Source organism: Carya illinoinensis, chromosome 13, assembly GCF_018687715.1.
Source record: "Carya illinoinensis cultivar Pawnee chromosome 13, C.illinoinensisPawnee_v1, whole genome shotgun sequence".
NCBI lineage: Eukaryota > Viridiplantae > Streptophyta > Magnoliopsida > Fagales > Juglandaceae > Carya > Carya illinoinensis.
In genome coordinates this window covers 21,226,266-21,252,542 of record NC_056764.1, presented here as the reverse complement: position 1 = coordinate 21,252,542, position 26,277 = coordinate 21,226,266, and the positions used below count along the sequence as shown (strand labels likewise).

The window sequence follows — 26,277 nt, the reverse complement described above, 5'->3', positions numbered from 1 at the left end:
TTACACCCCTATCCATTGCGTCTCTTGTTGTTTTCTTTTCCGATATCCATCATCCCCTCTGTTGTGAAATTTTAATTGTACTCATAAGTGCACAAACCACATTGAAATATAGTTTAGCAAGAATGAAGTCAAACCCATAGATACTTGTAAAAGTGTAAGAAACTAATCAAATATAAGCTAAATAAATCCTAATCTAGTTCAGAAAAATAAGTTGTAAAGTAAAATAAAAAATAAATTAGAACTAAAAAATGAATTAATCAAAGTAAGAAATAATTATTTTAATAAACCAATCACAATAGAAGAACTAGAATAAATTCTAAAGATGCAAACTAATCTAAACATCGAATAAACTATTTTTCTTTCCTTATAGGAAAACAAACTTCATTAATGAAACTCAACCTTACAAGTGATTTTCACTCTAGAGGACTTGAGAAATTACATCAGGGAAAGATCCCTACCACAAGCTAATCTCATTAACATTACAAGCAAATATAGCAAGCCTATGTGCTGCTACATTACCCATTTGACCCACATCCTGAACTTCACAGTTTCTGAACCTTGTCATCAGCTCCTTAGTATCCTTTATAACATTGCTTAGCATTGACATGGAAGGTTCCACCTGCTGCAACTCCTTCACCATAGGCAAGGAATCACTTTCAATAACAAGGCCAGTAATCCCCAAATGGACACTCAGTTGAAGACCCCTAAGGATAGCTAGCATCTTAATACTAGCTGGGTCACTAACTTCCTGTTCTTTTTTGCTAGTTGTCATAAGCACCTTCTCACTGCAATCTCGAAGGATGGCCCCAATACCTGCTCTGTGATGGTTTGGATAGATGGCCCCATCCACATTCAATTTAAACACCCTTGGAAGGGGATGCTTCCAGTGGCAATAGTGCTTAACCTGCTTCAATGGTTTACCTTTGAACTCCTTGTAATTCTTCTAAACTGCAAGAGTATGTCCTAGTACTTGTTCAGGAGATAGACATTTATCTTCAAAACTCAAAAAATTCCTTCTATACCAAAAGCTCATGATCTACAATCTCCCTAAAATTATTGCAGCTGCCTACTGATCTTCAATAGGTAGATATTTGTTCTAGTAGACTTGAAGATTAGAGCAGTAACATAGGGCATGTGCCACATCCTCTTCCTCATTCCTACAAAATTGATAGGTTTCCTCGTCCAGTATTTTTCTCCTTCCGTAAATTATGCTTGGTTGGTGTGCTTTCTTTACATGTTTTCTAAGCAAATATCTTAATTTTACTAGGGAGTGTCATATTTCATATCCTTTTCCATAGTGCCTTCTGGGATACAGATGTCGAGCTCTCACGCACCATACTATTCTTCTTGGCTTTTCTAAACAACCTGTAAGCATTTCTCACACTAAATTTTCCACTACCTTTAGGGGCTCAAATTAATAAATCATTAGTAGCACTAGAGCCAAGATTAAGCTTCAATACCTCACTAGCAGCTGCAACAGGTAGCATCGATCTCACTTTTTCAATATTGCACCACTTGGTATGAGGGTCAATAAATCTGTCTACAGTGGCATTGTGATTAGTGATCTCTACAGTGACATTGTGATTAGTGATCTCTACAGTGGCATTGTGATTAGTGATCTCGTCTTCTCTCATAATATATGCTAGCCTCATGCATTCAGGGATCCAGTAGTCTATCCATACATTTATTAATCTGCCATTGCCCACTCTCCATATGCACCCCAAAGCCATACTCTTCTTGACTTCCCATATTCCCCTCCATATAAAAGATGGGTTATTCCTCAATTTTAACTCTAAGAACTTGCCTTTAGGAAAGTACTTAGCCTTTAAGATTTTGTGCATTAAAGAAGTATCTTGCATGATCCTCCACCCCTGCTTAGTAAGGAGAGCCTCATTAAAGTTCTAAGATCCTTGAAGCCCATACACCCATCGTACTTAGATTCACATATCTTCTCTTAGTTCACATAATGAATTTTATGCTCTTCTTTCTTCAGTCCTTAGCAAAATTTAGCCATCATCTGCTCAAGCTCTTGATACAAGCTATTAGGAAGCTTAAAACAACTCATTGAGTAGGTGGGAATATAGAGAGCCGCAACCTTAATGGGAACTTTTTTAACCCCCTATGTGAAAGCATTTTCTCCATCTAGCTTTGAAGATTTTGCAACACCTCATGGGTGCAAACAATCTTTTGAGGCCACACTTTCTAGTGAAAAGCCAGTAATTAAACTAGTTTCGTGTAAGGAAACTTTCGAGGGTGTAGTGCACGGGATTTGAGTTTACTTTGTAGAGGTAGGTTCAAAGGGCCTTGCCTTGGAGAGGTTTTCTGATATTATAAAAAAAAAAAACTTTGAAGATTTTGCCACACCTTATGCTTAATGTCAGAAAACGCCTTTGTCTTTTCTCTACCAACCAAAGGAGGCAGACCTAAATACTTCTCATACTACAGAAATTGATGTACACCCCAGAAAGACATTAGCTCTTTTTGTTTCACAGGCTCAACATTCTTGCTAAAAACTATAGCAATCTTTTCTCTATTAACTTTCTGACTTGAGGCCTTTCAATATCTATCAAGCAAAAGTTGGATGCAGATGTTTTCTTTCATGGCTGCCTTATAGAAAATGACACTATCATTAACAAAGAGAAGGTGGTTTACACGCGGAGTCCCTCTACATATCTTGATCCCAGACAATTGCCTTTCAACTTCAGCTTGGTGGAGTAGAGAAATCAGACCTTTTGTGCACAAGACGAATAGATATGGAGACAAGGGGGTCCCTTTGTCTTATATCTTATAAGGGTATGACTGGTCCCTTTGACTCACCATTAATCAACACTAAGAAGGTGACAGATTTTATACACATCATCACAAGATCAATCCATTTTGCCTTGAACCCCATCTTGTTCATAACAGTCTCTAAGTAATTCTACTCAATGTGGTCTTAGGCTTTGCTTATGTCTAGCTTAAGGGACATGTAATCATCTTTTCATCTTCTCTTATTCCTCAAAAGAGTATCATTTCATAAGCCAGTATGACATTATTAGTAATAAGACGTCCTGGTACAAAAACACTTTGGGAACAAGATATTATAACATCAATAATAAGTTTGAGCCTATTAGCTAATACCTTTGAAATCAACTTATAAATAACATTATACAAGCTGTTAGGCCTAAACTCAGTTTTTTTTAGGCTTCCTTTTCTTAGGCATCAAGGAAATAAAAGTATGATTAAGGGATGAGGGAAGCATACCAAGTTGGAAAGCCTGAAGCATAGTAGAGCAAACAGAATCACCAACAATATACCAATATTGTTGGAAGAAAATAGGAGACATCCCATTAGGGCCAGGAGACTTGATTGGGTGCATTTGATCAAGTGTAACTTTGACTTCATCCTTTGTGAACTCCTTGAGCAATTCCTTATTCATATTAGTAGTGACCCTCCCATTCAATCCATCAAGGAAGTCCATTCCACCAGACTGACTGGAAGAGGTAAATAAGGACTGAAAGTAACTTAAAATTAATTTATCCCTCTCCTCCTCAAACTGACACACCCAATGCTCATCCTTTAGGCATTTAATCCAATTCTTACTTCTCCTCTGGGATGCTTGTGGTGGAAGAATTTAGTATTCTGGTCCCCTTCCTTTACCCAAACTGCTTTGGATCTTTGTTTCCAAAGAAGCTTTTTACATTCAAGCCAACATTGAAGAGTATTGCGGGCAGCCTGGTGATCATCCATTCTAAGACAATGTGGATCACTTTCCTGGATCAGCTTGAGCTATTCTCTTGCCTTATGGATCTATTTATGCACAAAACGAAACTTCTGTTTGTTCCATACTTCCAATTGCTGGCTACATAGCTCAATTCTACCAGCTACATTATGTATGGCTAGCTCAGTATTTCCTTCCTGCCATGATTTAATAATCACACTTTCACAATCTTCAGCCTCCACTCACATAGTTTCAAATTTAAAGAGTTTTTTCTTCCTTCTTAGTGCTTTAGTGCTCTCATATAAGATGATTGAGATATGGTCAGAGTGTGCTGTTATGCCATGTGTTACACGAGCAGATGGGAGCATGTTACACCAAGCCTTGCTAGCCAAGAACCTGTCCAGTCTTTCCCTAATACTATTATTTAGCCCCCTTCTGTTACACCAAGTAAATTTAGGTCCATAATAGCCTAAATCACAGAGCTAACAGTCATCAAGCACCTGCCTAAAATCCTTCATTTCCCCCTTAGGTCTAGCTCTTCCACCTAATTTCTCTTGTCTACGTAGTATCTAATTAAAATCTCCAAAGATTAACCAAGCCTAATCCTCTTCCTTTTTTAAAGCTCGAGTGAGATGCTTGCTTTCATGTCTTGTCTCAATTACAAGATGACTATATATGCCAATAAAATGCCACTCCTGCCCACTAACATATATAGGAATCATGTCATCTATATGATACTTTGAAAAACTTTGGACATTAAGATGGATACCATCCCTCCACATAAGAGCAAGCCTTCCCTTCTCCCCTCATTGGCTACATCTAAACAACAATCAAATCCCACTTTCATTCTAATGTATTCCATCTTCTTGACAGAAAGTTTAGTTTCCTACAAGAATATCACCTTGGAAACTTCCTTCTTGACAATGCCATGAAGTGCTTGAACTCCTTGTGGATTCCCAAGCCCACGAGAGTTCCAACTAATCATTTTCATGGCTCTTGGCGAGGCTGGTCACCAACCTCCACTGTTTGTTGTTGAGATTCAGTCTGCTCTTCCATCCCCAGTCTTGGGATTTTCTTTCTTCCTTGCTCATATGATATCTCAGAACCATGCACCTTCCTTTTTTCTTGTGAATGCTTCTGAACCTGAAAGTCAGTAATTGTGTCTTGGGCTATTTTCTTCACCCGTGACAATTTCCTTCCATTGTTGGGCCTAGATGGCCTAATCAACTAGGCTAATTGGCTTTCCTCAATAGTAGCTCCACCAATCTTAGCTAAGTGGTCACAGGTTGGACTACCATAACTTTCCTTTCTCTGCATGGTATCTAAATTATTCAAATTCAAATGATCCAATACTACTGTTTCTCCTCCCATAATTTGCTCCTTTTCCTCCTTTCCAAAATTTATATGGCTAACACCAATCATGTGATCGTGTATCATTCTCTGACCCTCATTTTCAAGTAATCTTTCCATTTTCAGTAGTCAGCTTTCCTACATAGTAGTCCCTCCAGCCATCAAAGCCTTGGAATCTTGCATATTAGACCTACAATCTGGATCTTCCTTATTTCTATCCATGAATTTAGCAGTCTTTCTAGCAAATGTTGTTGAACGGATTGGCAAGGAACTTTGGCCAAAAGGTCCATTCTTTGACTGAAACTCTCTCCCTTTTCCTATTGCTCCACCTACATGCAACCATTGACCAAATGGTAATTGATCTTCTTGCTGCAGGTTTTGTTGAAACTGTCCCTCAGTACACTCTCGGTGGGAATGACAAACCCTTCCGCATACATAGCAAAAATTAGGAAGTCTCAAATAGGCAAATCTGACCCAGCATGAGCCAAACATGCCCAAGTTGATACGTTTACCTTGCATTATAGGTTGAATAGTATCCATTCTAGCTTTGATCCGCAGATACTCCCCCAGCAACATCTCCTGGGTCTGTGTCAACTTCCTCCATCGTGCCAATAGCATTTCCAATTGATAAGTGTGATTTTTATTACTCTTTTATTTATAAAAAGTGTTAGTTTCCCTTTAATTCTATTGATTTTATTTTATATTTTTCTTTATTTTCTTGCATTTGAAGGAATGAGAAGATTTAGTACAAAAGGAGAGCATTTTGATACAAAAGAAGAGACTATGGATCTAGATCGAGGAGAGGCGGCGAGATCTGAAGAAAGCCAAGGAGATCTGAGCGAGGAGCCTTGCCCCGTGGTTAGCAAAGAGATTTATCTTGCCCAAAGATGAGAAGACGTAACCCTTGGTAGGCGAATAGTCTTTCCTCTCAATAGGTGTGGAGACCTAGAGACCAACCTAAATGATATCGTGGATGACAACTAGCAAAGGCGAGCAGCTTTACTGCTTGGTAGGTTGGTGAGAGGGGTCTATCATCTGGGCAAAGGAGTATTTCATCTCGGTCACGAGGCGAGAAGAATATCTATATTTAGCGCGCATGTTAATCTACCCTGTAGGACCCTCTTGAGCTTTGCAAATCAAGTCGCATATCACTGAATTTTCCATTTTAGATAATTTCCTTACTTCTAGGATATTTTTCTCTTTTGTTAATATTTATCTTTAGAAACTGTTTTCCTGATCTTTAGGCTAGATTGTAGCTATACATTTCTTATTCCGTTTTGTCAACTTTAATATCTATTTAATCCTAGCTTGTGGGATGAATTAGGAAGTTTTTTTTTTGGAGAGTTTGAGTTTTTGACGATTTTCTAGAGTCCAGTTCTTAGTTTAGTTTTTAATCTTTAATCTAAGGAGGATGCGGATTTGGAGCGCAGAGGCGAGAGCCACATGTTTAATCAATCGACTCCAACAAAGAATACTAGTTTTATTCTTTTTCTTTTTAGTTTCATTATGTATTAATTTTATTTTCTAGAGTTTTGATGTAGTCTGGCATTGAACACACAATTTATATTCTAGTTATTTTATTTTCAATATTTACATAATTGAGTGTTTATTCCTTGTTCTTAATGAATGAAATTTTATAATTAATTATTGTTAATTTATTGAATCGCAATGAGACCGAGAGGTGATTTGTGATTAGAGCTCTAGGATTAAGCACCATTAGTTGAGTGAAAATAGAGATACTTTATTGTGATTAGGGTGATTTTCAAGAAAAGTTCAAAGAACTTAATGAGTCTCCAATTAGTTAAATTCACATAGATATATGGAGTTATTAGTTGGAGATATTTTTAATATTATTCGAGAGAAGATATTGAATAGTTAAAGGATTTTTATCATCAACTTGAGAAATTTGGAATTTTATAATGAGGAAGAATAAATTGTGTGAGATTTTTTAGGTGAAGTCAAACACTCTAGATCTATTCTTTTTATCTTTATAATATTAATTTTAACTCTCTTTTCTTCAATTTAGATAATCTATTCTTTAGATTTCAGTTTTCCAAATAGTAATTAATTTAGTAAATTTCAAGACTTAATAGCATAATTAATCTCTGTGGGTTCGATATCCATTTTCTTTAAAATACTTTACTACTTGTTATGATTCTGTGCACTTGTATATATTTTCACGCGAACAACAATCAATCTTCCAACCCTCTCATTCATGGCATGTAAAGGCATATAATAAGTCACTACAAAAAAAGTTAGTATTTGCGGCTGAAAACATTTCCGGCGGGTAAAATTCAGCCGGAAATAGACCATTTCCATTTTTCCATGTTTATTATCTGTCCATTGTGAAGTGCCGCCGGAACAAGTACTTTTAGCGGCGTTTTATGTCGCTGTAATAAGTTTCAACGCAATAAGTTTTTTATTGTGGCAGAAGAATGCTTATTACGGCGACCTATATACTGCCGCAACAAGTCTTTAATCTGTTAAATGGTGGGAAAACTCCCAACCGGCCCGTGCATTTTTCCTTTCCCCTAATCCTTTACCGATAGTGAGACTCAGTTCTCTCCGTCGTCTCTCTGCCGTGTGCCGGTTGCGTACGCCGTCGATTCAGCTGCTGTGCCCTCTCGACGCCGGTGAGTCTCTCTCATGTTTCTCTTACTCTCCGAGCTGTCTCAACGATGTTTCTCTCTTGGTACTTAGGGCTTTGTCGGTCTGTTGATTTTGAAATGGCAAAATATTCTGTTAAAGCATTTCTAATTTCTGAAATCGTCCTCTTGATTGTAATGCATTTTTGTATAATATATACAATGTAATCGTATAGCCTCTTGATTGTAATTTCTGAAATCGTATAGCCTCTTGGTTTGAGTTTCTTCTTTTTAATGTTATTCTTCTGGTATTTGCTTCATTTACTTTTTAATGTTAGTCAGAGTGACCTGTTTACAGCATTGAGAGTGATTGGTGTGGTGAATGTTAAGAAATCAAGGGGGATGAGCGCATACCAGTCTTGTTATGCATATGAGAGTATTTGCCCTTCAAGATGGGTTAGTTGCACATATCATTATTCAACTTCTTTAATGGGCAGATCATTTTCTTTTTGATAAAAGCTATGGCCATAGCTATTAGGTCTCTGAAGACACTGTAATTCTTCAGAACTGTGATAAAAAATAAATGTGCACTTGGGCTATGCCTATTATATTAATACAATTGTTTACTTATCAAAAAAAAAAAAAAATCCTAGAAGGTCTATATCTAATTTATAATGTAAATGCACGAACTTCATCATCTCTTTTTTCAAAGGATTTGAACTCTTTAAGATGCACCCATGGAGTTCCTTTCAAAGTAAATGTGTATTTAGATTCATGCTTTAAGCCACCCAGTTGTTCACTTATGCTAACTTTCCAAGGTCAGGAATTTCACTTGTTTTGATCATTCTCCAGAAATTCGTGCTGTTTCTGTCCTTTACTCATGTCAGTCCTATGTAAGGTGGATTTTTTCATTTCTATTGCCAATTCTAGATATTTGAATGTTTCCATTTCAACCTTGTAGTGTTTGCTTTTTAGCAATATATGCATTGTGTTTCGTTGCTCTATGAAATTGGCAGACTACCTGTTCTTTCATTTTATCTGTTTTATCTGTTTCTTCTATTTTTATTTTATTTTAATTTTTTTGTGCTGAGTTTTTTTCTCCTCGATTAATTTTGTTGGAGAGTATGATTTCTATGGGATAGTTTTCTTGACAAATGACCTTAAAAAAGTTTTATTTTTTTTTAACTTCCTTTCTTTTATATCAATAAAGGGATTCTTGAGAAGAACCATTTAATGAGACAAGTTCAGTCTGCTAAAGTATGGCCTGTGCTGATGTTTTGGGAAGAGTCTCAGAATGAGGTAGATCAAATTTGCTCACTATCATGGAAAGCAATAACTCACTTGTTTAAGTGCGGTTCCTTACCGGATTTCTCTCTAGGTTTTCTAGGAAAATGCAGTTTAAAGAGTGAGAATTTAGGGTGTTTCCCTCGGCTACCTGACTCCTCGTGTCTCTCTCATTTGTGTTAAGTTAAGTATGCACTACATTACAATGGGGTGGAGACGGTAGGTGGGCCCCCTTGGGAGGGGGGGTGGGGAGGGTGGTGGTTAGAGTCGGTTTTAATGTGGCTGTATGATTTCTTGGACCTAGAGGAGATCACTTCTTGTTTGAAATGGGCTACAAAAGGTGGTGCCTAAGCTACTGCAACAGGTAGTATGAGTGTATTGAGCTCTAGCTCTGGACTTGCAGCATATAACATCAAGAGATTAGATTTGTGGATCGTTGAATATATCCTACACTAATAGCAATGGGTGTGCAGACTTACTACAAAGTTGGGAGCACACTCTCAAAAGACTTCAGTTAGATGATTGCTGACTGGGACAGAATGCTTCCTCATTTGCAGATGTAATAGGGATTGCTTTTTCCTCTAATGTTGCTTGCTACACTCTAAGAGAGAGACTGGTCAAACTGCTTTGTTAATTAAGCTGTTTCAGTTGAGCCTGTCACTTTCATCTGTTCGTTTCCTTTCCGCTAATTTGAATGAAGCTCCTTTTTATGGTAAAAAAAGAAGCTAAACAAACTAGCAATATGCTTTTTTTTTTTTTTTTTTTTTTGTATCTTTTTGTTTTATTTCTTACATTCAAAAGATTCAGCAGTGGATTGGGCAGCTAGTCAGAGTGACCCGTAGATCCAATAGTTTAGACAGTTTCCTATTGAAAACCTTGCATTTCCTTATTTCCTACCACTACTTTACCACCTGCCATTGCCATTGTACAAGTAGGTAAACTTGATAGATGTTTTTCCCATTGTACAGGTTTTAAGCATTCAAATGCTGAAAACACATGCGCCTTCTAACATTACATATCATTCCGACAATTGAACATGGGATTCTATACTAGAAACTGAAAACATTTCCCTAAACACAGATGTTGGGAATTAGTTTTTTATGCGAATCTTCACCACTCTTTTTTATCTGTGTGGTTAGCAGGTTCTTTTTCTTATTGCATTGACATCATATATGCTCTGTTTTTAGTAAATAAAAAATAAAAAGTCAATTTTGTTTGTGGGCTATTGTTTTTTCTCAGGACTAATTCCCAATTCTGTTCATAGGCTATTGTTAATTCTTAGTGAAAATATTATTAATACTAGATGCAGTTATATTGTTTTTCTGTTTGCTACCAATACCAAACTCTTTGATCATTATTAAATAATGATATACCACACTGAAGAGCGATGACCAATAACACTTACCCACACGATATTAGATCGCTATAAAACTAAGTATTCTTCTTCAAAATCTCTTCAAGTGGAACATAAATGGTTGTTGGTTTTATAGGACCATATATGGGTGGAATGGAATGATTCTTTAAAGGATCTTTTTCCCAATTTACCAATTTTTAACCTTTAGGTATTTTTCGTAGATGGACAAGAGTTGGATGAAAATCACTGATAGATTTCGATCCAGTGAATATGCGACAGGCGTTAAAGATTTCATTACTTTGGCTCGATCTCATTCTACAAGTGATGAAATTCGGTGTCCATGTACCCTTTGTTCAAATAATTATTTCATACCTATAAATCAGGTAGAGAGACATCTGTTCATTAAAGGTATTGAACCAACTTATACGACATGGATATTTCACGGCGAGGAGGAAGATTTACCTTTTATTGATGATGATGACCTTCATGATCCTGAACAAGCTGATCCTTACATTGATGACATTGATGTTATGTTACAAGACATTCGGGTAGGGAATTTCCCTAATGTTCCTTCACTCGAGTCATTCTATGCTGGGGGTTCAACCTCAGTCGGAAGTGAATCAACCATGAATTTTGACCAATTGTTGGTTGATTCACAGCGTCCTCTTTATGAAGGTTGTTCCAAGTATTCTAAACTTTCATTTTTAGTTAAGTTGCTACACATTAAAACACTTGGTGGCTGGAGTATAAAGTCATTTGACATGCTTCTTCAAATACTACAGTCAGCTTTTCCGAATGCTCTTTTACCGAAATCATATCAAGAGGCACAGAACTTAGAGCGAGGCCTGAGATTTTCTTACACAAAAATACATGCTTGTCCAAATGATTGCATACTTTATTGGAGGGAAAATGCAAAGAAACAAGAGTGCCCTAAATGTAAGTCATCAAGATGGATATTTAGTAACAATAAGCAACGACAAATTCCTTAAAAGGTTCTACGACATTTTCCATTAAAGCCAAGGTTGCAGAGATTGTTTATGTCACGTAAAACAGCAGCTAATATGAGGTGGCATAGGGATCAGCGTGTCAATGAGGAAGGTATTCAAAGGCATCCTGCTGACTCTGAGGTCTGGAAGGCATTTGATCAACAACATACTTGGTTTGCGGAAGATCCTCGAAATTTACGGCTTGGTTTAGCCAGTGACGGCTTCAACCCTTTCAATAATTTGGCAAAACCTTACAGCATATGGCCAGTGATTTTGGTGCCTTACAACTTGCCCCCGTGGCTATGCATGAAAGATCCATTTTTCATCACCTCATTGTTGATTCCAGGACCAAGATCTCCAGGAAATGATATCGATGTTTATTTGCAGCCTCTAATAGACGAACTATTAGATCTATGGGAAAATGGTGTCGATACATACGATGCCAAGGCCAAAGAGACTTTTCGATTGCATGCAGCTTTAATGTGGACAATTAACGACTTTCCTGCTTACAGAAATCTCTCTGGGTGGAGCACTAAGGGGAAGATAGCATGTCCATCGTGTGAGCAAGAAACAGATTCTTTGTGGTTGAAATACAGTCGAAAACATTGTTACATGGGTCATCGCCGATTCTTGCCCCTAGGCCACATTTGGAGAAAGAAAAAGAGTATTTTTAATGGCAGCACATAGCATCGTGGCCCACCTCAGCAGTTGTCAGGAGAAGATATACTTAATCAACTGCAGAATATTCCAGATATTGATTTTGGAAAATCTACAAAGAAGAGAAAGCGTACCACTGATGAGTTAAATTGGACCAAAAGAAGTATCTTTTTCCAATTGCCGTATTGGTCAACTCTAAAGCTTAGACATAACCTTGATGTAATGCACATTGAGAAGAACATATGTGACAACATCTTAGGAACTTTGATGAATATTGCTGGGAAAACTAAAGATCATGTCAATGCACGTCGTGACCTTTCCAATCTCAATATAAAAAAAGAATTACACTTGATCCAGGATGGACAACACGTGAGTATGCCACATGCATGTTACACCTTGTATGGAGCTGAGAGGGCAGGTTTTTGTAAATGGTTGAATGATGTCAAGTTTCCAGATGGCTTCGCTTCTAATATTGCGAGATGTGTGAGTGTTGTCGATTGCAAAATCTCTGGCATGAAAAGTCATGATTGTCATATTTTTATGCAAAGATTATTACCTGTTGCAATTTGTGGATACTTACGACAAGATATACGATTAGCATTGACTGAGTTGAGCACATATTTCAAAGAGCTTTGTGCAAGAACTATCAAGGTTGATGTGTTAGAACGGCTTCAGTCTGATATAGCCGTCATTTTGTGCAAGCTAGAGATGATATTTCCACCTACATTCTTTGATGTAATCGTCCACCTAGCCTATCATTTGCCACATGAGGCGCTGCTTGCAGGGCCAGTTTAATATAGGTGGATGTACCCTTTCGAACGGTATCTTGAAAAATTTAAGAGATACGTTAAGAATAAGGCCCGTCCGGAAGGTTCAATTGCAGAGGCCTGTATTCATGTAGAATGTTTGAATTTTTATTCCATGTACCTCCATGATGTCGAATCTAGATTCAATCCTCAAGAACGGAACTTTGATGGAGGAGAAGATGGTGTAGGAGAAGGACTAAGTATTTTTAGACAGAAGGTGAGGCCCATGGGTTTCGCATCACGTCATCGACTAGACGATGACCTGTTTGTAAAAGTAAAATGGTACGTGCTTAATAATTGCAGAGAGATCGGACAATACCTGAAGTAAGTGCCTTCAACTAGACATTGACATTATTGTTTTCCTTTGTTGAATTACTTAAATAGATTGTATATATCATATTTAATCACCAATGATGGTCTGTTGTCCAGTGAGCACTACATGCATGTCAGTGAAGAGTACCCTGATAATGTCGACAGTTTGCACGCCACAAATTTTCCAAATTGGTTCAAGTCACACGTATGTATTTTACTGTTACATACCTCATTCACACCTTGTGGTTTTACAGCTTTACAACAAATAATTGTTTTGGTTAATGCAATTGTGACAGATTCAAAATCTACGTGTTAACAATCCTGGTGATGTTTCAGATGATCTATATGCACTTGCATGTGGTCCTGACCCTTGGGTTGTGTCGTATTCTGGTTGCATCATGAATGGCATACGATTTCACACGAGGCAACGTGAAGCACATCGTAGGACCCAAAATTCAGGTGTCCTGGTCATTAGTGAACTAGATGCTCAAAGTGTTGACTTCTATGGTGTTCTAACAGACATCTTGGAAGTTCGCTACAGGGGATGGCGCCGTGTGTACTTATTCAAATGTGACTAGTTCGACATCTCTGATTCTAGACGAGGGATACGTGTGGATGATCATCTTACTAGTGTGAATATGTCTCTGACATTTTATAAGGACGAGCCATTTGTTTTGGCGTGTCAAGCTTCACAGGTGTTCTACTTAAAAAATCGTATGATCCCTGGTAATTGGTATGCAGTACAAAAGGTTGTCAATAGAAATGTGTATGATCTTCCCCTCAGAAATTTGATTGAAGAAGATGCTTACGATGCTAGTGACGTGGAGGCGTACCTAGAGGATGATTCTTTTGAAGAATACATATTAGTCCATGCTGATGACAATGGACTAGTTAACCCCATGCACAGGCTTGATGTCGAGCCCACTCAGATTGATGCATCGTTAGTGATGGAAGCTGAAAATCACAACCTTGATGTCAGAACATTTATCAACGACGATAGCAGCGAATCTAGTTCCCCTTACAACACCGAACACGAGGGAAGCACGGAAGAAGATAGTCTCTCGACGGACGAAGAGGCAAACTAGATGTTCATTTTTTCTCAAAGATAATGTTGAACTTTAGCTGAATGTAAAATTTTTTCTCAAAGATAATGTCGAACTATTCATTCTTTTTCTATTGATTATTGTTATTTTCTACATCACCCATTAATTGCTTTAGTACTCTATATGGTTTGGATGTATAGCCACAAATATTTCCATGCAGGTCAGTGCATAACATGCCTTTAGCTGGAAGAGGTAGAGGTCGATCACGTGGTGTATGCTATGGTCGAGGGAGATCTTCCTGCGAACCAAGCGTTAGAGGTAGAGCACCCGTTGCTACATTGAATCTTAGAGGTGATGGCATGTCAACCTCAGATGACTCAACCGTGCCACCAGATGTCGTCCCAAGCACCGAACCGCAAGAGCAGGGGGTTGAGGTGGACTCAACCATACCGACAAATGGTAATGGTTTGCTGTTTGTATTTATTTCAAATTTTATTATTCTAACCAGCCTCTTTAATATGTGGTTGAATGTGTGGACAATATAATAAAAGTTGAAGAGGGATTAGTACCGCCTACCCGAAAACGTGGACGAGGAGCCACAAAGAACCTCGAGTTTGACAAGATTCGAAAGTTTGGGCCGATAGCGCTAACCATAAAGGATGGTTAGACATCACCATGTTGTGAAAACTATACAATATTTACAAGTAGGCTTACATGGTTGGTGAAGCACCATGTCGACCTGAGTCACCCGAGCTGGCATGATTTACCAGATAATGAGAAGGAAGAGTTGATTGCTCGTGTCCGGGTAATATAACACAAACTCATATTAGCACATGTTCCAGTGTATTTTTAGTTATTATTTGTGTTACCAGATAATTAATGTGTTTGTTATTTGTCTCTAGGCGGACTTTGTCCTTGACTGGACGAAGAAGAATCACCGCGATACAGTAACGAAGACACTTAGGAAGAGGTTCAATCATATTCGGTATGAACTTCACAAAATATACAAGAGTTACAAGACGAACGAAGAAGCTCTTGCGAATGTGCCAGAGTTGGTGACACCAGCTACTTGGGTGAAGTTATGCGCTCGATGGTCAAGCGCGGAATTTAGGGTAAATCTAATCGATGTTGATTGTGCTATTTTTTATATGTTTATGATCTACTTGTGTTAATACAAGTTTGTGAATTGTAGATGATATCTGAGAAAAATAAAAGTAATAGAGCGAAACAACAAACAAACCACACGGCTGGACGAACCTCATTCGTAAGACTAATGCAAATGAGGGTACGAATTTTATTCAGATTTGTACATGTAAATGTAGGAAGTAACATATTATTTGCTGATTTTAACCGACAAATGGTATTAATCCCTGCTTGTATTTGTAGTCTGAGAGTGATAAGCACCTTATTGATTTCTTTAAAGAGGTGAGGTGGAGTAAGAAGAAGGGTAAATTTGTGACTCCAGCGACGGAAGAGAAACATGTGAGTGACTTTGAATGAATCCGTGTGTACGTATTATTTACCTTGTAGTTTTGAAAGAATCCATGTGTACATATTAACGTGTGATTTCACTTCCTTGAATAGAATGAAATGGTTGCCAAGTACTCTAAGTTAGAGCCTAAGAAGCAGACTAAGGATGTTGCTGCATCAATCTTTAGGGAGGTACTAGGCCACAGGCCAGGGTATGCAAGGGGGTTGGGGGAGATGGTTATCCCTGAGTCATCTAGACAGAACACTGCAGAAAAATTTGCAGCATTAACAGAACGTGCAGAGAGGCATGAGAAGGATGCTGAGTATTACAAGAATCAGTTGGAAGAATTACGGGGGAATGTAGAGAAAGTGTTGGCGAAGCAAGCTGAGTACGACAAATTATTAAGTTCATACATGGAATCACAGAGGCAAACCCAAGGAGAGTCTCATAGAGAAACTCAAGGACCTGCATAGGCAATTCCTTTTTTAGTCAATAAGTTTTTTGTGCGGAGATGGATTTGTGCCTTACATGTCATAGAAAAGTATCTCCTAGTATAACTTTTTTGATTATTAGATATTTGGTGTTAGGTTGTATGTTTTGAAAGGGTTTACACTGACTTGCAGTACTTTGGTTTCTGTAGGCTGGGACCAAATCAAGAAGTGGAAAAGGTGCATATCTATGATTCTCTAACCTTATATATATATATATATATATCTAAAATATTAATTAGTCCCCCTAAATATTGCTCTTCTTTTTATCATATCACAGAATTGCATTTTTTTGTGATTTTCTAAGTATCTCAATAATTAATATTGCAGTTTAATTATACTTCTTAATTAAGCAACATTTCAGAATAAATCATATTATAGAACACTGAGCTCATGTCACAAGTGAAGAAAAGCATGCATGCACCCATTTTCTTTTGGTTTATTTAGGTTTTCTAATTTTGTAGTTGCAATTTAAATTTTTGTTGGGCTTTGGAAACTAAAGAAAAATTTGTGAATCTAAATTTTTGCAGCTTTGAGATCAATGAAAGAGGCTTCCAATTTTCAGATGAAGAGATATAACTTTCGGTTTTGAGATGAAGAAGGCAGCTTCCATGATGATCAAGACTTGCTTAGGAAATCCTTGTTACACAATAAAGATGAGGAGTACACATGTAAACTTACATTGATCTATTAATATGGGATGTTGGGGTGAATTTCAAATAGTCCTTTTTATGATGAATGAATGATATATTGATATATACATGTTGGGAGAATTTGAAACATCTATATCATGTAAACGATTAGTTCATGATATTGTATGTTTATTAGGGAATATGTTGATTTATTAAAAATTTACATGCGTTGGCTATTGTATTTAATGGGGGACTACAGGTGTTTAAAAAAAGAGAGGCCGAAATTGTATTTAATGGGGGACTTATAGTCGCAGCTAATAGGCATATCAGAAGATATTGCGGCGACAAATTGTCGCCGCAAATACTTGTTGTCGCCACAAAATGCTAAGCTTACTCTTACATCAACAGGTTACTAAAATCTTATTCCGACGCACAATTCGAGTTTTAGCGGCCACATTTTTTCGCCGCAAAAAACTATTTCCGGCTATGTCAACTCGCGCCGTGATCTTTTTTTCCTCACTCAACAATTGCGACACAAGAGCGGCGGGGAAATAATAGTCGCAAAGAAGTATTTGCGGCAATGTTAGAGACTTTTTGCGGCGATTTATAGTCGCCGGAAATAATAATATTTCTTGTAGTGAGTCTAACCCTGAAAGAGGCTTCAGTAATTCGAATCTTAGTCACTTGTAACTCCCCTTCCATGGCTTTTATTAGCACTGGATTTTAATCAGAGGATCAAGGACCATCTCTTAACACTCTGTTCTTATCACGTTCATTTTGAAACTTGACAAGTAGAAGTTTTGATCCTAGCTCCTTAAAAGTCACCTGCATAACAGGTTGCCAAACCTTCTTCGTAGTATTCTTGAAAGTGTCCCTATTGTAGTATCTGTATATAAGAATAGAGATAATCAAGCATTTTCCTCCACATGCGATTGTTGGCTCTATGATGTTAGGTTCCACCACTATCTTATCTTCCTCCTTTTCTGACAGAGACATATTCTTGTATATATCTTCTAACTCATCTGCCATCATTATAGAATGGCAAGGCCTACACAGAGATAGAAGAGAGACGGCCTACAGAGAGAATTTCTGAGTGATGTAGTAATTAACTAAGAGTTTAGTAATGAATAAACTATTAATAGATAATGAACTAAGGTTTTGGAATCCACCTCATTAATTCATAATAATATATTTATGATAATTGATTCTTCCCGAGCATCTAGATGATAATCTAAAAATCAATCTTGTTATCATAAAAAAAATCATCGTTGAAACCTGTTTTGTTTTAGAAAAGATCTAAAGTATATTCTTCTTTGCTTAAACATATAAAATCAAATAATCACTTATATCTATTAAAAAAAATCACAAAAGATATAAGATTTTATTTTTTTCTTTTAAAAAAACTTATAAATTAGGCTTTAAAGTAATTAAGATTATTCTAAATCGTGAGAAAAACATGATTGAACTCATATCAAGAATATAAATAATTCTATCTTTCTCAATTGATATGAAACAAGAACAATAGATCGTTGAACATACAACAAATTGGGAAAAAATCAATTTCATAAATAATATTATTAATCTTTAATGAGGTTTCATCCTCAACCCTAGTTGAAACTTTAGCTAGAATGCAACTAATCTTTAAAACCATTTATATAGAAGCCCGAAATAAAAGAATTCACAATTTAAAATTAGACATACTTAATGACTGAAAACATAAAACTAAATATTTTATAAACTGCATAAACATTTAAAATTAAACTGCATAACCTAAGGTGGTTCAAACATTTAAAATATACAAAAATGAGTTGAATACTCAATAAGCAATACATCACACAGTAAAAACAATATAAACATAGGCTTTCCTTGAAAAAGGTGCATGCTTAATACTTATATAGTTATACTAACATAAACATGTAACATGTAATATGCATAACTCATTAAACTTGTCTTTCCCTTTCATTAATGGACGTCACACCTTAATTCTAGTGTGCAGGCTAGTGCACCGATTTCACTACATGTGACCTTAAGAGGAACCACTCAACTTATTATAACATATAATATGGTGGATCATGCTTAGGTCATTGGCTTGTACATCCACCCATAACTACAATGGTACCATGCATATCTTATACTCATTCTTAAAGTTTTCGTAACTTGTCTTTTTATCTTTCTTACCATGATGCATGTAGAATATATAATGACACAGCTTATTGTAATCATAAATGAAAATATATCATGATGCATGTAAAACATATAATAATATGCCATTGAAACTCACTTTCATCATATCATATATAACTTGGTACGTGAAAGGAGTTTTCAATAAATGACCATACATATATAATACTTTAGAAAAACCGCTTACTATATACACGTAAGGGTGTGATCATGCTTATTAAATAATTTATAACATATGCATGATAATGAAGGCCATGATCATATTACTTATATAATTTAAAAACATGTATGATAATGAAGAGTATGATCATACTACTTATCTCGCAACTCTAGACATCAATTTAGCGTATTGATGATCACCTATACAATAACTATGTAATCATGTCAATTTATAATCTTGTATATCAGCACTCTAAGGGCTAGAACTTCTGTTAGTTGGACTATGCCAATGCCTATTGAGTTCCTAAACATTTAATTAGCCCTTAACTTTTGCTTGGTCACTTTAATCATTTTAGTCCATCATCTTCCATCACAATTCATTACCTATGCACTCTAAAATCTTCATACCTAATCTTGTCTTTTGCAAACCCGTGACTATGCATGCTATTACCACTTAGTCATTTGAGTTCACATGACCCTATCCTCAATGCATCATCCATGTTCAAGCATATACTATATGTCACCCAAATTGCTCATGATCTCTCTTTGTAAAATCTGTCCCAATGTTTAAACCATCAAAGTCTTGGTTCTAAGTCCTTAAATATGCATGATTTCATTCAAATAATCTTCCTATATATATGCTTCTCCAATCCCGTGTATAAACATGCATTTGATGCCATAAACCTAATTCTAGCATGTGTATTTCCTACCCCTTTATGAAATCTGAATTTCACTAATTTTATATGATTTCATGGCATTAGTCTAACATACCTATCTTAAAAGAGAAAAGGAGAGAGAGTTGCCTAAAGGAAGGGCTTGATCCAAAGGCTGGGTTGGAGTACATGGCTTGCCTAAGTGGTTTGGATCTTGGCGTTCTTTCTTAGGGGGTTAATGTTGTAGTAAGGGTTATGGGCTTAGGATTTTGGTTTTGCTATAAAATCTAAGAGAACTTCGTGGCCTTGGAGTGGGTCATGCTTAGGGCTCATGCCCTGCTAGGTGGGCTCTCTTATGAGATCTATAAATAGAGTTTGGAGAGTGTAGAGTACAAGGGGTGTGGTACCCCTAGTGTTGGATTTAATGGAGTGTTTGAATGCGATTTGATTAGGAGTTAAGGTTGGAGTAGGAATATGTGACTTGTAGTTGGAGTAGAACTGAAGTTGCACTTGCCACTAAGGTTATGTTTAGATGCTAAGAGTATTTTAGATGATCTGAATTTATCTGTAAATACTAATAAGTTAAGATGTTTGATTGTGTTTTGTGTAAGAGTGTGGGCTTTATTGAGATGTGTTTCGATGTATGAAGTAAGTTAAGACATGTTTAACTTTTTATGAAAAGTTCAAAAAGTAGTGGGTTAAATCAATGATTAGTTTGTTGTTGTAATGATAAAATAATTATTTTATTCATATGTTTTAGTAATAAAACACGCAAATATATGTAGTTTCAATAAACAATGCCTCAGATGACAAAAATGAGATTATTTTAGATAAAATAAGTTCTGTGTGTTTGAATAGAGAGTATATCTATTCGTACATAAGTATCTCAAATTATCTGAAATACTCCTACCATTTGATTCTAAAGGCAACCTAAAAATGTATTGCAAGTAGATTTTGGGTATAACCTATGTGAGCTTGAGGATGATACTGAGCCATCCTTATATGGGCATAGTGGGCATGGGATGGGCATGGACTTGTGGGTTTTAAGGTGTTGTTTGCGAGATGAGTTAATTTCATCCCATCTTATTTACTTTTTAAACATACTCAAATACAAATATTTTATATTTTATATTTTATATTTTTTAATTTTTAATTTTTTTTCTAATCAATACTATTACATATTTTCTAAACTTTCATATAAAACATTAGAGATGTAAAAAAAAAATAAAATTAGTGAACCGGTAAACGGGATCGGACCAAACCGGTAGGATTGGTTCGGTCTCGAGTTTGATTTGGTCCGGTATCGGTTTTATTTTTCTTAAAACCGGTCAAAATCGATCCCGTTCTGATTTTTTTTTTTTTTAAAAACCGGACCAGACCGGTTTTTATATATTTTAATTCTTTCTATTGTATATAATTATATATAAAATAGTTTTTGTATTATATGATAAATTACTAATTAATATAATATTACATTTTAAAATATTATATTATTTTGTTTATTGTATCATATTTTTATTTAATTTTTTTCCCATTTTAAAATCTATAAATATTTAGAAGTCAAATATTCACCTCCAAACGAGGCCTTAGCACACTGGTATACTTCCGAAGAAGCGGGATCAGCAAGCTTCGGCAATGGAGAGGACCCGGCGTCCACGGCCACGTCAACCTCCAAACCTTTCTTCTTCTTCTTTATCTTCGACGCATTCGCGGTCACAGAAATTCACCACCAATCCCACCAAAAGTGTCAAATCTCTAGACACCGATCTCGATGCCCCTGATCGTTTTAAAGCCGGACGAGGCGCACAAGCAGAAGGAGACGTTGATGACTCTCACAGTCTTCCCACCCTAGTTGGTACTTGCCCCTTAATGTGCCCAGGTACTTACTTCTGCCATCAAATATTACACCCATTTCTTGTGGGTGCATATATTAATGATTTACATTCTGATCGATCAATTCCCGTTTTTTAACCAGACAATTCGGATTTTCTTCGGTCTGTAAATTCCATTGAAGTCTTGTTTTTCGATCTGTAGCCTCTTGATTTTGCAAGGTAGTAGCTTTAGGATTGAATTCTTAGGTTCTTAAAATAACAGCAAGTATTTTCAATTAAAGGGTCAAGGTTTTTCACTTCAATGTAAACATAAAGATATCATTAATTATCAGAAAACAAGATCCTAGTCGTAAATATTATCATAGTAAAACGTGAACTGTTTAATTAAAAATAATGTTAGCGCTACGAGACCTTTTCCATCGGTTTAGTTTATAAAATGTTTAGCGTTCAATTAGTCTGTTTTGTTGTACTTCCTGATAGTTGTTACTCTTGTGTTGTTCATCTTTGTGATAATAGAGGGTGAAAGAGCTCAGCGTGAGCGGCTGCGAGATTTAGCTGTATTTGAGAGGCTGAATGGAAATCCTAGAAAAACATCTCCTGGCCTTGCTGTCAAAAAGGTATTTGTCTTTTAACTTAAATGATATTTACAACGCGCAATAATGGTATTCCCTTTTAAACAAATTGGCTGCAATATTATGGCTACCAAAATGAAACAAGTTTCAAAAGTCGTCTGTTTCAGGTAATACTTTTATGTCCTCGAGTTTCTGCGATCAATTTTCCATCAGACTTTTGGCAAGGGACTCAATTCCAATCCAAGTTTCCATATTGGGATAAATTTAAAAGCTCCACTGCTTAATGGATATTAAGCATGGCTATAATATGATTGTGGGATCTACCGATTCAAAATTTGAAAACGGAACTGACTGTATGGCTTGGTATTTTACATGGGCCCCTGTAATATTTCTCTGTCAGGAATCAAGTTGATGGGGCAGCCCTCTGCCGCTCCCTTCTCCCTGCCCTGTTTTTATTTTTATTTTTATTTTTTTAGTTTGTGTTTTTTAATCGTTTTAAAAAAGGTTTCTAAAAACTGTTTTTGGTGGCAAAATTCATTAAAATGTTCTCAAGAGTGAAAGTTGTTCTTGAGAACACCAACCAAATGGAGCAGTTTTGTGGAATTCATTTTCCCTACATTTCCATTTGAAGTTTATAGTGCTGTATGGTGTGTATTTCTTTAGATACAAAAATACAAAAATACATACATGCATACTTGATACACACACATAGATGATTGTGAACAAAATGTTACCCTTTCTTTTCTCTCACAAGTTTTGCAGAACTATATCCATCAGAGATGTGCAGTTGTCAGATGTACGGCCTCTTCCAGTATTGGAAGACACGTTAGACTACCTGTTAAGCTTGTTGGATTCTACAGAATATTCTTTTGAAGTGGTTCATGACTTTATCTTTGATAGGACAAGGTCAATAAGACAAGATCTTAGCATGCAGAATATTATCAACAAAAAAGCCATTTACATGTATGAGAAAATGGTATGCTTATCTTCCAAAAAAACTTTGAATCATCTCCCTTTTCGAAACCATCATCTTTGTCATACTATGTGCAAAATTTGCATATTCCTGATCTAAAACTCATTGGTATGTACTTGTGAAAAAAAATCACTGGTATTTATACAACTTAGTCCTTAATGCAATCACATGATAAAGAAAATACTTAAATAAACCAACGCATTAGTCCTGGTAGTTTTGTACGTGTTTAGGGGAAAGTACCAACCTCTGCTCCATGTTGAGATAATTTATACTGTCGTCACCAAGTTGCTTAGACAGATGTCCAGAACAGTAAAATTTCATTTTGAACTGCTGGCATGCATGTGGTCACATAATAAAATTATTACGCTTGGTACCTTTCACTTTTTGGCTTTGCAAGAAAAGTGTGTATCAAAATCAAAAGTTCTGTGTTAGGAGCTTGAAACCATGTACATGTTCTACAGAATTATGTAATGCGATCCCTGATATGTGTCATTGTGCAGGTTCAATTTCATGTCACATCTTGTCACAAGCTTCAAAGTTGTAGAGACCCAAATATTTCTTCTGTTCACTATCTCAACATGGAGCAGCTTACAAAGGCGTTGGCATCTCTATTTAATCTGTACGATGCAAACCGAAATTATGATTCTACTTATGAGCATGAAGCTGAGTTCCGTTCATTTTATGTGCTTCTTCATCTTGGTCCTAATAGCCAACCGATGGTTGATCTCTACTTTATTGGTGTCGTTAATCCATTTTTTGCATTCTCAATTGCAGCCTTATGCTGGGTAAATCTTGAAATATAACTATTTCTGATCTGCAGGGAGAATCTCTTTCTTTGTGGTTTCGCCATGTACCCATTCCAATAATCAATTCGAAGGAAATGTGTTTTGCAAGGAAAATATTGCGGTATTACCATATTTTTCAATGACTGCACTTGTTTTGGAAGATTTTTCCTTGATTAAAGTTAAATTGTTTAGAAGGCTCTTTTTCTTTTTGAGTTTATCTTATAAACATCAATATCATATGCAATGATCAATACAAGTTTCAACAAACTGAAAGACTATTTCTCTTTCTTTAAACAGATTTTTCCGAATGGGAAATTATATACGTTTTCTTTCAATTACTGCATCTGAGGCATCCCATCTACAGTACTGCATCATTGAGCCGTATGTCAGCGAGGTAATTACATATCAGTTTCACCCTAAAACTTAATTCTGGATTTTTGAAAGTTGGATCTTTGTTGACTGAAATTATCATCTTGAACTGCATTGCACTACTTACATACTCATTGACTTGGAGCAAAATTTACTCTCTTTTGATACGAGGTAACCATCAATGTAGTATTAGGAAACTCTCATAGTTGGCTATTTTACTTTTGGGAAATTGATGCTTTTCTTGGGCCGTTCTGAACAGGAAAAGTAAGACCCTAATTTTGGAAAGAATAAGTTGCTCTTTTTTACCCATGTATATTTTCTTTTAGAGTGGGAGTTGGAGGGTAAGGAGGTCTGGGAGGTCTTCAGCTTTATTTCTCATCAGGCCCTTTTGAATTTTTTGTATTAGGAATTCATAATTAATTCAGTGGTTTCCTAAATTAGTATTTGTTGATACTGGATGTTAGAAAATACTTTCAACACTCTTTGCGACATCCTTTTAAAATGATTTCTTTGTCCTGTCCATGAAAGGTACGAGGACTGGCTCTCTCATGTATAAATAATGGTGGCTACAAGCTTCATCCGTATCCATTGGCACACCTCTCTAAACTCTTGATGATGAAGGTACAATTTCAATTAAGCGTTTTGACATTTTTAGATTTTTGATTGTACAGTTAAGATTTCTGAAGGCTCCATTCTTTCAGGAATCAGACTTGATATCATTTTGTAATGCTTGTGGTCTCGAAACGTGCATAGATGAAGTGGGAAATAAGTTTTTACCCACCAAACAAACAACTTTTTGCTGTCCCAAGGGAGGGTTTCAGAGCTACGGTTTTACAGGTTTGGAATTTGAGAGGTAAACTTGAAGAGATATTTTCTTTCTTTATGCTTCTTGGGTGAAGCATAGGTTGGGTAGAGGTTAGCACAGTGAGGAGAAGAATGAGCCTAACCTGATGTCATATTAACATTCACTCATGGCTGGACTGCTAAATGGTTACTGATTTTGTATACTAGTATGTCCTTTGAACTTGAATTATACGATGTATTGACTTTATTGCTTATTGAAGTGTGTATAAATGTAAAAAAAAAAATGCCACATTCATACAAAAAAAAAAGTGTTTTTAAACGTAGTTAGCAGGGGTAAGTCTGAAGGCAACAGCCATTGCCCGCATCCTTAAGATACCCAGTCGCCCCCAATTTCCTCTCCAGTGGCAATTGCTAATTCCATAAACTGTAGATCAGAGTTTTTATAACATATCTTAGTCTAAACCGCAGTAGAGGGTAGAAATGCCTATTGCATAGTGATGTGGTCACAAAATTTGTGTAGATGACATTCAATTTCTGCCAGCCAAGAGAATTTGAATTTTCAAGTTGTCAATTGTTGTCAATTTTTACAGTATTGACTACATATATAAAGGTCCATTAAAGAATAATTTTACCAAGGAAAATTTACAGTAAAGTTTCTTTCCTAAATGGTGATTGTGTATGTTAAAATATCAGACATGAATCCATGATGAACTGTTCTATGCTTAAACAGCATCAGATGTTTATATTTGAAGTTGGAATGGCCAAAATCCACGGGTTAAAAGTTTATTATTTTCGGAGTCAAGGTGTTCCCTCTATTTTTAAGTGGAATGGTACCTGGGACTTGAAGATAACAACAATTCACCTAATTATCAAGCTGTATATATAAATCATCACTTTTTGTTGGTTCTAGTGGAATATAGTAACACCATACAGTGCATTATTCCATTGTTAATATGCATGATCAGGTTAAGCTGCGGCAAATGTCAGATAATTTGCAGCTATTGGATTTTTCATGCATGGAAGATGATAATGATGTATATTAGGTCAATGTGCAAAGAGGAGAGTTTGCCCCTCTTGGGTTGGAAGGCTAAGAATCAATGCCAAGAACGAATAATTGACCAATTTAAAAGCAACCATCTAAAGACCTGGGAATTTCTCTAAAAACATCTATTTAGAGTTCCTCCTCGAGTCCTCCATTATCTTCTAGTTATCCTCTAAAAAGGAGTACCTGGAAAATAAAATGTCTGGGGAACTCCTTAGAGAACTTGTTATGGTGGCAAC

The 26,277-nt window shown here is 36.2% G+C and overlaps 3 protein-coding genes across 4 annotated transcripts; all 3 read left to right on the top strand.

Annotated features, from left to right (window-relative positions):
• Window positions 1-10,494: 10,494 nt before the first annotated feature.
• Window positions 10,495-12,711, top strand: LOC122291040. The gene is made up of 3 exons (XM_043098692.1): window positions 10,495-11,209; window positions 11,327-11,818; window positions 12,011-12,711. Exons 1-3 carry the CDS (start codon window positions 10,495-10,497, stop codon window positions 12,709-12,711), a joined length of 1,908 nt encoding a protein of 635 aa, XP_042954626.1.
• Window positions 12,712-14,310: 1,599 nt separating this feature from the next.
• On the top strand, window positions 14,311-16,927 carry LOC122291039. Its single transcript, XM_043098690.1, has 7 exons — window positions 14,311-14,553; window positions 14,745-14,882; window positions 14,980-15,189; window positions 15,270-15,362; window positions 15,464-15,559; window positions 15,662-16,216; window positions 16,567-16,927. The coding sequence occupies exons 1-6, from the start codon at window positions 14,311-14,313 to the stop codon at window positions 16,019-16,021; spliced, it is 1,140 nt and encodes a 379-aa protein (XP_042954624.1). The 3' UTR covers window positions 16,022-16,216; window positions 16,567-16,927.
• Window positions 16,928-21,226: 4,299 nt separating this feature from the next.
• LOC122292964 (SAC3 family protein C) lies at window positions 21,227-25,250 on the top strand. 2 transcript variants are annotated; one of them, XM_043101552.1, is made up of 8 exons: window positions 21,227-21,540; window positions 22,010-22,110; window positions 22,820-23,041; window positions 23,539-23,757; window positions 23,859-23,944; window positions 24,121-24,217; window positions 24,721-24,813; window positions 24,894-25,250. In XM_043101552.1, the coding sequence occupies exons 1-8, from the start codon at window positions 21,297-21,299 to the stop codon at window positions 25,047-25,049; spliced, it is 1,218 nt and encodes a 405-aa protein (XP_042957486.1). In that variant the 5' UTR covers window positions 21,227-21,296; the 3' UTR covers window positions 25,050-25,250. The 2 variants fall into 2 exon arrangements, with proteins under 2 accessions (XP_042957486.1, XP_042957487.1); XM_043101553.1 differs by lacking the exon at window positions 22,820-23,041.
• The last annotated feature ends 1,027 nt before the right edge of the window (window positions 25,251-26,277 follow it).